At 41.5% G+C, this 13,597-nt stretch overlaps 4 protein-coding genes across 4 annotated transcripts; 2 read left to right on the forward strand and 2 right to left on the reverse strand.

Moving 5' to 3' along the window:
* Positions 1 to 3,021: 3,021 nt before the first annotated feature.
* N7525_011118 (uncharacterized protein) lies at positions 3,022 to 4,290 on the reverse strand (the record flags this gene model as incomplete). Its single annotated transcript, XM_061215348.1, has 1 exon — positions 3,022 to 4,290. The coding sequence occupies one exon, from the start codon at positions 4,288 to 4,290 to the stop codon at positions 3,022 to 3,024; it is 1,269 nt and encodes a 422-aa protein (XP_061067860.1).
* Positions 4,291 to 5,541: 1,251 nt separating this feature from the next.
* N7525_011119 (uncharacterized protein) lies at positions 5,542 to 5,842 on the forward strand (the record flags this gene model as incomplete). The annotated part of the gene is made up of 2 exons (XM_061215349.1): positions 5,542 to 5,649; positions 5,678 to 5,842. 2 exons carry the CDS (start codon positions 5,542 to 5,544, stop codon positions 5,840 to 5,842), a joined length of 273 nt encoding a protein of 90 aa, XP_061067861.1.
* Positions 5,843 to 6,148: 306 nt separating this feature from the next.
* N7525_011120 (uncharacterized protein) lies at positions 6,149 to 7,258 on the forward strand (the record flags this gene model as incomplete). Its single annotated transcript, XM_061215350.1, has 4 exons — positions 6,149 to 6,235; positions 6,364 to 6,461; positions 6,640 to 6,775; positions 7,163 to 7,258. Coding segments are annotated over 4 exons (417 nt in total), but the record flags the coding sequence as incomplete, so codon positions are not given.
* A 2,685-nt stretch (positions 7,259 to 9,943) lies between these two features.
* Positions 9,944 to 11,048, reverse strand: N7525_011121 (uncharacterized protein; the record flags this gene model as incomplete). The annotated part of the gene is made up of 3 exons (XM_061215351.1): positions 9,944 to 10,123; positions 10,699 to 10,928; positions 11,027 to 11,048. 3 exons carry the CDS (start codon positions 11,046 to 11,048, stop codon positions 9,944 to 9,946), a joined length of 432 nt encoding a protein of 143 aa, XP_061067863.1.
* Positions 11,049 to 13,597: the final 2,549 nt, after the last annotated feature.

Here is a 13,597-nt window from a genome sequence, read left to right on the forward strand (position 1 = left end):
TAGGCCAAATACACAGCAATTGTGAACGGTGGTCTTATAGATCCCGATGGGGGAATTCATGTCTTGGTTGAAGTCAAGGCCATGCATCTATCACCAAGTCCGGTAAAGCAGGTCGTGATGCAACAGGGACTTGAAATGCTGGCTTGGATCACTACAGCGCTTGGTATTCAACAGTCAGGGGGACCAAGCTTTCGAGTAACTGATTCACCGATCAAAAGGTAGGTTTGATCTTGATCATTATACCAATGCTTAAGAAACATCGCTAATCAGTTGCCTCTAGATGGGTGATATTAGCGCAATACGGTACACAGATATACGTTATTGTCGGTGACCTACATGAAAAGTATATCGAGTACTTGGTTGAAGGCACACTCCCCGGGAACCCCTTTGATCTCGACTCATTTCTAACAATGCGGCTACTGGGACCCTTCAGCATTTATTACGCCGAAGAGATACGGGTCTTTGGTTTTCTTGTTCTCGCGCTTACTGCTGTCCAGCACCGGGATTGGAAGAAAGAGTAAGGAGGTAGATAGGAAATGAAAGATATATTCTTCCTAACAGAGACTCCCGGGCCTTGAAATCAAAGATAGATATTCCCCTAATTCGTGTGAGTAAGCCCTCTTTGGAAAAAGCCATCGGCTACTATCAGACCGGAATCTGACCTGCACCCCTTGCAGGTCTCTTCCTCTGACGGACTCTACTGATATTCCACGGTACTGTCTCGTAGCTGTTAAGGACAAGTGTACAGCCGTAGTCTTTATAGTGGCCTTTTTAGGTGGTTGTTTTATATCTCTTTTTAGTAGTCCATTTTAGTATAAAATTGTGAAGAAGAAGAGAGGTGATGATGAATCTATGAAAAGAAGCTGGTATATAAGCCAGCGATATGACAAACGGGACGAGCCAGGCAAATGCTCAAAGAGCTCAGTCTGCATACAGAGAGACAAACGTATACCCTGCATGCATTGCATGTCAACATATTGCATTCACTCTCTATTAGTGACTGACCTCTATTGAGTTACGTCTCACTTATCATTCACTTTGTATTCACTCTCCGTCGGTCGCAGCTGCCATTCACCGTTGACAGCACTGCGCACCTTCCAGGTTGGGCTCAGTCTATAAAAGCCCCCACTCCCACCATCCTTTCTCTCTTCTTCCTCTTCTTCTTCATCACTTTCATCACTCTCAATGATCACTCTTCATCATCCCTTCAACTCAACTCTACCTACCGCTCACAGACCCTGTATGTACATACTGATTCCTTCTTGTCTACCCTGAACTCATGGTCCCAAATCCCGAGTATGTGAGTATTGCTGACCTCTTTGAAGCTCTAGCCAAAGGTGCCCAATCTCCCGCCGGAGGACATTCTGGTGCTCTCGTATTACAACGAGGAGCGCCAGGTCCTATCTGAGCTACTTCGAAGGCTCGGCAACTGAAAGGTCCGTGTTAAAAGCGTGGACTCCTCACAGGGCTCTAAAAGCCCTGTGGTGATACTTTCAACTCACTAACCGTCGATACCTCGAAAACGGTACGAAGGTGATACCTCTACTGCTACGCCAACCTACATGGGCTTGTACCGGTGTACCGGCAAGTTGGGGTCTTCTCACAGCAGTTAGAGAACATCGATCTTCTAGCGGCAGACGTGCAGTGGCTCGTTCGCTCACTTGAGCAATTCAATGATACTGCTTCTCGACGTATACGAGCCATGCAAGGACCCCAATCTGAGACGGACCATTGGATACTCCAACCGGATGTACAACAAGATACTGGAGGAGTGTGGGGTATCGTCGAAGTGTCTTCCATCCACTAAACCACGCCATGCCAATGAAGCAGAGCACGGGCAACACAAGGAAGTTTATCTGTGCGGGTTGCCGTATTTACTGGTCGAAGAATCAAGCCGATGGACCTGAAAAGAGAGAAAAGCAGTGCCTACTCGGGGAGGTGGGCGATGAGATCTGGGGTTCATTACAGATCGGAAGAGAAGCTGTGTCGCATTGAGCCGTGCTCAATGCTGTCTCGTTGTCGTCGGATTTGAGAAGATGGGAATGGCCACGCAAGTTGACTCAGGTCCTTGTCAATCAAGACGAGCAGACTTCTACTTTGTGTCGCCTGAAGGGTAGTTCAGCCCTTCTCAAGCAGCGACTCGGGATCTCCGAACGAAGGAAGGTCTGGATCTAAGCGTGCTCTTCGTTGAAAACCGGGCAATAAGTCGTGGTGGCGCGATGGAAGGGTTAGCAGATGGGCTCGTTAGGTGAAAATGGATGAGGATAAATTCCGCTTTTTTTTTATTTTTTAGACAGCTTTGATTCTTAGTCACAGCTGGAGATGAATTATTTGCCAATTTTTATCCATTCATGCGCTGTATATAGTCTGGCCCATTTCAACCTTGAAGCTTCTCCATTTTACGCTACGACACCAAGGAATGTTCTGAACGGCGAGCGGCAAACATAGAGCTGTATACCCCTTTTTTCCTAGGATTATCACGGGATCCCAAGGCCCAGTGTGCGAATAGATCTAGCGTTGGTTCGAAGAAAGTCCGTCAGAAATCTTTGAGTCGTGGAAATTGAACACAAATCCAGCTTACGAATGTCCGGTGTAACATCAGCCAAAGACTCGAAGGCTGATTCATTCTAGAGGAGCCATAGTCCAGGCCATGTTTAAGCAGATCAGCAAGAGATGTCGTTAAAAAATGCATATCTCCCACCCGTTGAGGGTCTTAACGACGAAGCGACAGACTGGTTAATTGGATTGCTTGAACGGACGCATTTTGTTAACATCGATGGTAGACATCGTCCTGGCACAGGTTTTTCAATCCATTTAGGCCATCCTTTGCGCTCCGTGACTGGAAAAGGAAAATGCTCCGGCAGCTTTGAGTACTTCGAAAGAAGTTCTATTGAGTTTAACGAGGCTACTCTCTTGAAGAAGGCACAATGAAAAGCCACGCTGACAAATATTAGATTTTACTCGGGCTTTTGCAAATGGAATTGGCAGTCTACTCTCTCGTATGTCACTTCAGTTCGAGTCTCAGCACCCGTACCGGTCCATGATGGCCCTGAATGAAGGATCGTGCAAAAGTTCTATTGCGGTTGGCCGTTTTTCTGGGTGGTAGACAAAGACTTTCGACATGATAGATTGCACATGTTGCCGCTCGACCAGATCAGCATCGGGACGGAAATATGCAATTTTCGCTGCAAGGTCATTGTCTAGATCAGGAGTTTGAGAGTGATCATACCATGAATCAAGTCCGCCGGGGTGTGTGTAAAGACCTTTCCACTGCTCAGGTAGCGGGCCTAAGCATTCAACCATATCACTCACAACTCCACCCTCGAGAAATGTGGGAAACGGAGGAAATGTAAGGTAGAGCATAGAGAAAATAGCCATGTAGCTCCATATATCGCAAGCAAAACTTGGCTCTTGCCCATGAAGTCGATCTGGAGAGCAATAATGCATAGGTGGATAGCCGCGTTGAGCGGTGAGGTCGCCAACTTTCTTTGCTAAACCAAAATCACAGAGATAGAATTCTTCTGTGCGAAGAAGCTCTTTAGGAACTTTAACAGGGCTCACAAGCTCGCCCTTTTTCCAGAGATCGACAAATGGTATTGTCTGCTTCAAAGGCCGACCGAGTAACTTATACTTGGCGCTTCTGCTGAGACGATCGATAGGAGCCATTCCCCACATACAGTTCCCTGCATTCAAATCTATAGCATTTTTCTTAGTATATAAGAACACGAAATAAGAGAATTCCGACTCACCGCGATGTATAATTCCAGCTTTATGTAAGCTTGCCACAGTCTCTAGTAATTGTCGAGCAGCAGACATACGAGAGCCCATAGGAGTCATTTTTAAGGTAAGAGTGCAGATGGATGGCCCTTTTATAGGGAACACCAAGACTCTATGGTAACTTTTATCGTCTCGGGGTAGAAAGAAAGTCGCAGTATATATAACCAGGCGAGAAGTATCCTGTACCGTTTTGATTATCTTATCCTGGATTCGAGTTTCGTTGTCGCCCCATTTCCCAAGGGCCATGATTTTGAGGGCCACGTCTCTCTTGTCTTGCATATCAAATGCCATCCAGACGGTTGAGCCACCACCAAAGCCAAGTTTATGTTCAACCAGGTACCTCTCGTTGAGCACTTCCCCAAGGCGAATAGGATATAGGACATTTTGGTTATCCTCTGTTTCGTACCTATACCATGGCTCAACAAGCTCTTCGAGATCAAGTTCCTCTTCTTCATCCTTCACGAATTCACCGAAATCTGTCGTGTTTCTAGGGGATACCTCAGTGTTCGCCATTTCGGATGAATGTTTGTCGATGGCGGAGTGGATGCATAATGAGAAGATTTGGTGATCCCAAGGCGGAGGTCAAGCAATATAGTGCCATTCGTCACACCGCCCGGTTATGACTCCTCCTCCTGGATGAGTGCAATGATTAACTTCATGCTTTCGGGATTCATCGGGCCCACTAGGACCACTTTTCTTGCCGCCGCATATTTTAATTCCTGCCGTTTTTGTTTATATTTGTGAGAACTAGTGGCGCTTCGCTGACACATGATGATCCTCGTGGCAGTCTAAGAGATAACCAATCACACGGTTCAATGCTCCAGAGGTCGGTGAGCAATCCGTTCAATAGTGAGGTTTTATCTTTCAGAAAGGGGTTCGTGGTTTTCGTTTCGTATGTTGTAGCTTACCTTTGAACCCCCACCTAGGGCTAAGACTTACTGGTTAGAAATAAGTAACGTCGTTTTATAACCAGATTATGTTTATAGTAGCAATATTAGCTATATACTTTAACATTAGGTCACGGTTAGTCGTGATAGAGCGAGGCTTAAGAGGTGAGAACGGGGGGAAAATAAAGGCTACAATTTACGGTCAGAAGTGGGAAATATACATTTTACTAGTTATACGGGCTAAATATTCGGGTGAAAAATATTCAGGTAGGTGAATATCCACCTTGAGTGCCCTGAATAGAGCGGCGAGCCGTCCATGCCCGAACCATGAGCGCTAGGTGACCACGGTCATACTTATGCTGTTGTATGTTTTTGTTTTTACATCTCTCCAGCGGCACCCTGGTAGCATTTACTTTTCACCCACTGTTGCACGGAGTATGTTTTGTGCCTTTTTTTTTTTGTTGGCCCCTTACATGAAGATCTTCGCTAAACGAACCTTATTCTAGCCGGAGAAATTGCCGCGGTGTAGTATGTAAAATGTGGGAAAGTACTTTGTAGATTATATGTATGATAACTATACATTGTAAAAGACACTCAATTTGCTGTCATTGTCACTATCATCCTGCTCATACTTCCCCAGGTCATTCTAAGGTTCATCCATGGATGAATCCTTCGTCCGGGTCCACGGGTCCGGGTCCTCGGGTGTGGCTTACTAACTAGCGCTTGGGCCGTGTGTTCGATCCATTTTGTTCCCGTTCTGGGTTGTCCTATTACTTCACTACCCACACGGGTAGGATTAAGCGACTCACGTGTCGAAGATCGACCCCTCAGTTCGGGTCGAGAATTGATCTTGTCTATCACTTCACAATTTCCTATCATGGCTTTAACAGTCGCCGTAGCTGGCGCGACTGGTGGCGTTGGAAGAACACTCGTTGAACAGATCCAGCACGAGAACAAATTCTCGGTTATTGCTCTAACTCGAAGGGTACGTTGTAAAGCACCCCTCTATATAGACTGTTATAATTGATGATTCGGGAAAGGAACACGTTGAGTCGGCAGTCAGCGACATACCGTATGTGCAAGTAGACTATGACGACATTCCAGCACTCGTGCAGCAACTGGAACACCATAATGTCCAGACGGTTATTTGTGCCATTGGCATGCTGGGAGACGCATAGGGCTTCCCGTCCGCTCAGCCGTACTCAAGCCACATATTCTGCACGGCCAATACTGAATGTGCCCTCAGCACCCAAGCGGCACTCTAGGGTGAGTGCGGGTGATATAGGTGAGAAGTCTTGAGACTGGGGTGAGAGAGGTGAGAACGGGGTGACAATTCTCACCCTTGAGGTGATAGGGGCTAACTCACTCTAAACCAATGTTAGTCCTAAAAAAAATATAAATAGTCAAGCCCCGAGGCGCTTCTCTTACTCTACCATGATTTTCTTTGAATTCCTTTACTAGCTAAAATATGTTCTCCGAATAGAATATCCCGAAAGCACTCTAGGAGCGTCTCGCACGTGCGATATCACGTGGCTTTATACGTGACTATTAAGACGAGAAGGAAAAAGAGGGTAATACTATATACTACCCTAAGCTAGCGCCTGCTACGCTAGAAAAATATAACCGTATAGTTGATAATTAGGCACTATAAGCTTCGCTCGGATTTTACCGATTTTGGTTCCTAATTATTAGTAGATAGAGGATTTCCTATAACGAGTCCACTAACCCGAATTTTCCTAACCTACCTATTCCGACTCCTAAACTTTTAAAACTTTTCGTAGAGTTTTATATCAAATCGTGTAAAAAGGTTCCGTCTTAATAGTTAGCTTATAATCACTTCACTAGCTTTACGTTAAAGTGGGAGCGAGAAACTTCTTAATCCCTTCCTAAGGAAGTTAAGGACGACGTTCTTAATATAAGAGGTCACAATTATCCTTTTAGGAGCTCGCTACTAATAAAAATAAAAGTATATTAGAACCGAACTTATAGCGGAATATAAGCTCCCTATAAAGCCTAAAGAGCGGTTCCTAGTTAACGGAAAGGATATAGCTTACCTACTTCGATACCTATTTATAGATAACTATTACGATTATATATATAAGAGAGCACGCGTGTAGACTATAAGTTCTCTTTCTTTATTTACTAGCTTAGGTGTAAGAGTAGGGGCTATTATTAAATTAAGTGCTTATTATAAATTAAATAAATGCTTATATTATAGGGTTTATACCTTAATAATTACAATTCCTAATTATACTAAAACTAATAGATAATTATTAGTATCTTTTATTTTATCTTAAATAGAGTAAGGAAAGGGGATCTCTAATACGTTAGGTAACAATTGATCCCGAATTCTTAAAAGGCTAGCGTTATCGCGACGATACTACCTTATAAGTTTACGAGCTATAATTATTATATCTAGAAATAGCTGATATAATAAAATTAGACTAAAAAATTGGTTTAGGGAGTATCCGGTGCTTAGGATAAGTTTTGTTTTCTAGGTAATCGTCTATAGGGTAGCGGATAGTGCCTTTAAAGGGCTTACCACTATAACCGAGGTTCTTACCGTAAAGCTACCTAACGGAAGAGAGTTATAGACCTTAGAATAGAATGAAACTATAAAGGATTTGCTATTCTTTAGAAAGGTCACTACTTAAGGACCCGACCTAACGAAGGCGTTAACCTTCTCCTTATTATAGTATAACTTCACTACCTTAGCCTAGCGGGATAGGTTTAAAGACTAGTTACGTATATATAGAATTCGAGGAGGTATTGTAAATAAGATCGACTATAAGTATATTTATACTATCACGCCCTAATTTTACTAAGGAATTTTAGCTAAGGCTTCTTAGGCTACTTATAGCTAGGCTCTTAATCACTAGAATTATAATACCTATCTAAAATATTAGTCTTCTCTTAAGGTATTAGATATATAAGCCTTATTCTATGATTTAGACCCTAACTACGAATACCGCGATATAGAATAAAGTATATCTTATCACCGAGACTCGAACGTACCGCTAAAACTTAATATAGCTACGACTATATAATTCGAATCTGATAATAAAACTATTACGATTAATTAGAGAATTACCTACTTAACGTAGGAGATTTCTAGAAGACTAGAAGAGAATAGGGACCTCGTATTTAAACGGGATCGTCTCTATAATAAGAAAGTAAAGAGATTACTCGCCTAGAAGAAAGGTTTTATTAAAAACTAGTAGGACACTTTATACACTAAGTATATATCTAGGAACGACTTCTCCGAACGCGACCTAACGCCTCTTTTCGATATCTATAAGAAATATCTACTAGAGCGCTCCTATCTTAGCGATAATTTATTAAATAAGGTAACTCTAGATAGTGAACTTGGTCGATAGTACCTAGAAGATATAGTTACTATTTATATATCGATAGAACGTGCTATTTACTACCCTAGTATAGCCCCTAAGGAAGGCCGTTGTCTAGTATATAATAAGTCTATACTAGAGTGAGTGTACCCGAAGAGTATTATAGATCAAAAAGTTAATAAGAAGATAGTATTCCACTATAAGGGAGAGCTAAGTATATACTATAGTATCGAAGAAAATCCTTAAATAGTGTATAATACTAGTAGCGCTATAAGAACGAGAAGCGCGCCTATCGACGTGTATAGCGTAGCTTTATTTAATTTTATTATCTTTATACTAAATTCTTCTTTAATAAGGATTCCTAGGATAATTATTACAAATACTATCTCGATAACCTTAACCCCCGATATAGTCTTTTAACTTTCCGCTCTACACTTATTACGCTAGGATTCTATCTATTCTACCTAGGCGATAAAAGTAAGAAACTAGACAAGAGATTTTAATAATAGGTTATAAAATTAACTCTTCTAAATTATATTAACGAATATTTAGCGTTAGCAGACTCTTTAGCTATAGTCTTCTACCCTTATCCGTATTACGAAGAAAGGAAGTATATTAATAACTTATATCTCTAGTAGCACTTCTTCGATATATATTCTATAGAAGAGCCCCGGTTAAATTGTATTAAACGAAAAAGAAAGTGGTAGCTTTAGTTAGAGCCTATAGGAACTACTTTTAGGAATTTAAGTGATAAAACGTTACCGAGTTTAGAGGAATATTTTCTCACTAGCACTCTACTAACTAGTTTTAAAGATTTAGATATAACCTCCGTAGATGATTTATTTATAGAATTTATATGCTTAGATAACGACTAGACGTAGAGTATTAACTAGGATTATATCGTTAATAATAACTATTATAAGAAACGAAGGTACTTAGCGTTACACTAATCGTTATTCCTAGCTATTTATTATACGATTAAACGATACTAGATTGATAGTATATTTATTAGTTATAGATTTAGTGTTAATACTTATTTCTTTCTTTATATACTTTCCTTAACTAAGCCCTAGGTCCGTGGTTAAGAATAGGAGTGATTATACTTTACCTTAAGAATTACGGTATATAGTACCCCTAAGTTTCTAGCACTTCTAGAAATTAGTGTCACTACGTATACACTTCGATAGATTCTTAAAGCCTAGTGCTAAGATAGCTAGTCTGTTCTATTACGTTTAATAATCGTATAGGGAGAGGGCAACTTCTAGCTTACTCGAGGATCTTAACTAGGGTATTTTTACGTATAAATATACGATCACCCTACGATCTAATAGGCACTTAGGGGGATATTAGTATAAAAACTATAGCGTATAGATAATTAGCACCTAACACCCTTAGATATATATCCCCTCGGCATAGCTCTATAAGTATACATTTTATAGGCTCATTCACCGTTTCTAGGTAGGCTATTAGTGATATATAAAGTATAGGCCTAAGTACTTAATCTCGCTCTAATCCTATCTAGTATTTTATAGTAAAGTAATTGCCCGGGTATTATCTATATCACTAGGTCGACGGCCTACACTAATTAAGCGTATCCACTTATAAAACCTAGTTTTATAAAACGAGGTCACTAGGCTCGAATACTATAATATTTATAGAGAAGTAAAAAGTACGGGAAGTCTCTTTCGTATTCACGCTAGTGATATAGAAAACCTAGTAGGTAAAACCATATCTAAAGAGATCTATATACTATCGATCTTTTCTCTACACACTATAGGGTCGGGTAACGCGGTTCTATCTAAGTAGGAAAAGAAAGTGAGAGTAATCGTTTAATCTAAGAGCGGGAGGATAAGCTATATTATGAATTATATTCTAAGGGATAAGGCTATTTATATAGTCACCCTATAATTATCTTATCTAGAGTTAGCGTAGCTAGGTATTTCGCTTGATAATACTAAAGTGGATAATAGAGACGATACCGATATCGAAGGTGTAGATTCCGATAAAGATAATAATTCCGATACCGATAAAGACGATTCCGATATAGAACGTATAGATTCCGATAAAGCCGCCGATAAAGATAGTGAAGATAGGTCGGAAGTAATATACGAGCTGCTAACCTTAAATCCGTTATCTAATAGACACCCTGCCTCGTCTCCGTTTTAGTTATAGAATTTAACTATCCTATTTTCGTTTATATCTATCTATATAATAGGTATGATATTGTCTTTCGTGCTACTATATACGCCTATATCGAGCTTAGAGTACTCCTTACGGATACTATATATAATCATACTTAGATCTAGAGTTTCGTTAGTACTAATAGTATATTAGTGGAACTATTACGTACTAGAACAATCGTCTCTATCAAGGAGACTAAAAGATAATAAATATCCCGTGTAGCCATAGTTATTATTAGACTATATCACGCATTAGCGATTATAATCGATAACTGTGAGACTGCTACCTAAGGCGGCGCGTATATAGACGCTAGCGAGAAGTAGGAATATAGAGAAGGTCATGTTTCTAATATTTATAAGGATAATAGATAGATTGGTATCTCCAGCCTTAAGCTATTGTGAAAAGCGACGATTTTGTACGGCATATATATATCTGCGAATTTAAATGTCCATAAGTCTCCTGATACACTGTGATAAAAACCGTGGCAATACGCGCGCACCACTTACGACACATTTTACGACACGCTTTGCGACACGTTTCACGACACGCTTCACGACACGCTTTGCGACACGCTTTGCGACACGCTTTGCGGCACGCTTTGCGGCACGCTTTGCGGCACGCTTTGCGGCACGCTTTGCGGCACGCTTTGCGGCACGCTTTGCGGCACGCTTTGCGGCACGCTTTGCGGCACGCTTTGCGATATGCTCTGCGACACATTTTTTGAATCGAGTTCCCACTAATTCCTGACTTAATTTTAGCTCCTAAGCCAGCTTACGTCCCTACCCCCTAATATGTAGCTTTGTTAAGACAGATAGGTGGAGTCGTGACACGCACTATCATACCTATCTGGTGGCATGGTGCTTAGGTGGATTGGGGTTACTACTCTAGGAGTCGCACTATAAACTTAAGTATTAGTGCTATTCTATAAATTGCTCGTATAGTTTGATGATTTTTTAGTCTATAGCCTGACTTAGACGAATGAAGGTAGGTATTCTTCTATATTAATCCTCGATCACGTATCCTAAAGTCCGTTAGGCTTGAACGTAAGTTTTGATAATATCTAATAAATACTATATATACTAACACCGCCTAGAATGAAGGGAACTATTACCTGGTTTTGCGTCTCTTATTATAATATTGATTCCTATCGTATAAAGATCAAATTTATAGGAAACGAGCCTAGATCCTATTTTGTTTGCGTTTGGTCGTATTTACTCCCTACTAAGCGGCGTATTAATATTAATATAGTATGTATAAATTGCTTAGAGGAAACCAACCTTCTGTTATCGAAGGATTAGCGAGAGTTTATCTATAAGAAGAAGGATCAAATCATATTTAAAGAACGTGTTGTTTAGGTAAAGTAGGAGTGGGACCTTTGGGTTATTTCTCGCGAATGCTAACGTATTAACGAATCTATATAATATAATGGGGGCTTATATATTCATCTATTTGGTGGTGTTAGTATATATTAGTCTCATTTCGAGTTCCTAAGGCGTGGCGGATCAGAAAACCCGACTAAGGGCAAGATTGTCAGATATTAGGTTATAGGAGGAGTTGGCATAAGAACACTGTTATGAGTCTAAGTTCTGTAGTACGTATCTGTTCTGCACTTTTAAACATGTGAATTCCATAACTCTGACTGGAGTACCACTAAGCAACTTGAATCCTTGGAGACCTTACTATAGTAGATTTCGAAAACGGATTCCCCTGTGGACACTGGCGCATTGTTTCTCAGCCTGTACCCGAAACTACCCTAATCTGTATTCGGCTAAAGCGAAACTAATTATGTCCTAAGAATAGAATGGCTATAAATTTCAGAACCGTTTCATTACATATTATATTGTATATTACATGAAACAGCTATACACTGCCCCTCTATGCCTAACATTCCATCATTTTGCAGCACCACCTTTTCAGTGGAATCATATGCACAATACGGCACCGAATCTACCTATGTCAACGCTATGTTTTATTCGTGATATGATACAAAGTGATTCACTAACAACGTCTCAAATGGCTGACGCAGCTGAGTGTAGCGAAAAGACTATCAAAAAAGGCTTTATACGACGCAATTGGTGCTACTACGCAGAAGATCCAGACCGAGAATTCGCCTCCTTTCTCAAACGGTGTATCAATCAGGTTGGGGCAAAGAAAAACAGTGCTAGGGGCCATTTTCGGCACGCAGGCCTTAGTGTTGAGAATTTAGATGACTGAAATCCTCCTTTGGAGGACACCATACAGTAACATGAAGCGATCGATCCTAAATTCAAACCCTGCTCATTAACTTATGTATCATCAACTGCCTTTTGGCCGCCCGAGCGGACCAGTACGGGTGCCACATAGACCAACAACGGAGGTCACGTGACTCGTAATAAGCGATTTGGATCTAAGAAGTACTGTCTGGTTTCATTATATCGCGATTTCTTCACTAAGCAGCCTTTGTGGCAAAAGGTAGCTATTCAGATGAATTAGCGGCTCTAGGTACTACTAGTATTTTTATGGGATATTCCGCAAGCCGGATAGAGCCGTATAAAGTATCCCCTTCTCCCAGGCCCTTCTTTTATAAAGGGATTAGAAAATAGATGAAAGAGAAAAATCAAAAATGATTGAGTGTTATATATAAAATCCAATAAAGGAAACCCGCCCTAATTCATGTCCTAGGGCAAGTACATTACCGTTTATTATGAAACGACTAGGTCAAGACTCGATAGGAAGCCAAAGAACCCTTTTACCATTTAATGCTATCCACTAGCCGTGCTTAATAGAGATGCTTAGAGCCGCGTGAGATAGATAGGGCGTAGAGGAGAAGGCCACTAAATAAACCGAACCTAAATGGCCTTCGAGGGTCTGGGTAAGCGCGCCTGTCGCTAGGTCCTAGAGCCGCACTATCCTATCCTAAGAGCCGGACGCTAGCAGGCGGCCATCGGGCGAGAAGGCCACTAAATAAACCGTATCTAAATGGCCTTCGAGGGTCTGGGTAAGCGCGCCCGTCGCTAGGTCCTAGAGCCGCACTATCCTATCCTAAGAGCCGGACGCTAGTAGGCGGCTATCGGGCGAGAAGGCCACTGAATTAACCCTACCTAAATGGCCTTTAAGGGTCTGGGTAAGCGCGCCTATCGCTAGGTCCTAGAGCCGTACTATTATATCCCTAGAGCCGGATACTAGTAGGCGGCTATCGGGCGAGAAGGCCACTGAATTAACCCTACCTAAACGGCCTTCGAGGGTCTAGGTAAGCGCGCCTATCGCTAGGTCCTAGAGCCGCACTATCCTATCCTAAGAGCCGGATAATAGTAGGCGGCTATTAGGCGAGAAGGCCACTAAATTAACCCTACCTAAATAGCCTTAGAGGGTCTAGGTGAGCGCGCCTATCGCTAGGTCCTAGACCCGTACTATCTTATCCCTAGA

The sequence above is a fragment of the Penicillium rubens genome (assembly GCF_028828025.1).
Source record: "Penicillium rubens strain IBT 27055 chromosome Unknown utg000004l_segment0_segment0, whole genome shotgun sequence".
Lineage (NCBI taxonomy): Eukaryota > Fungi > Ascomycota > Eurotiomycetes > Eurotiales > Aspergillaceae > Penicillium > Penicillium rubens.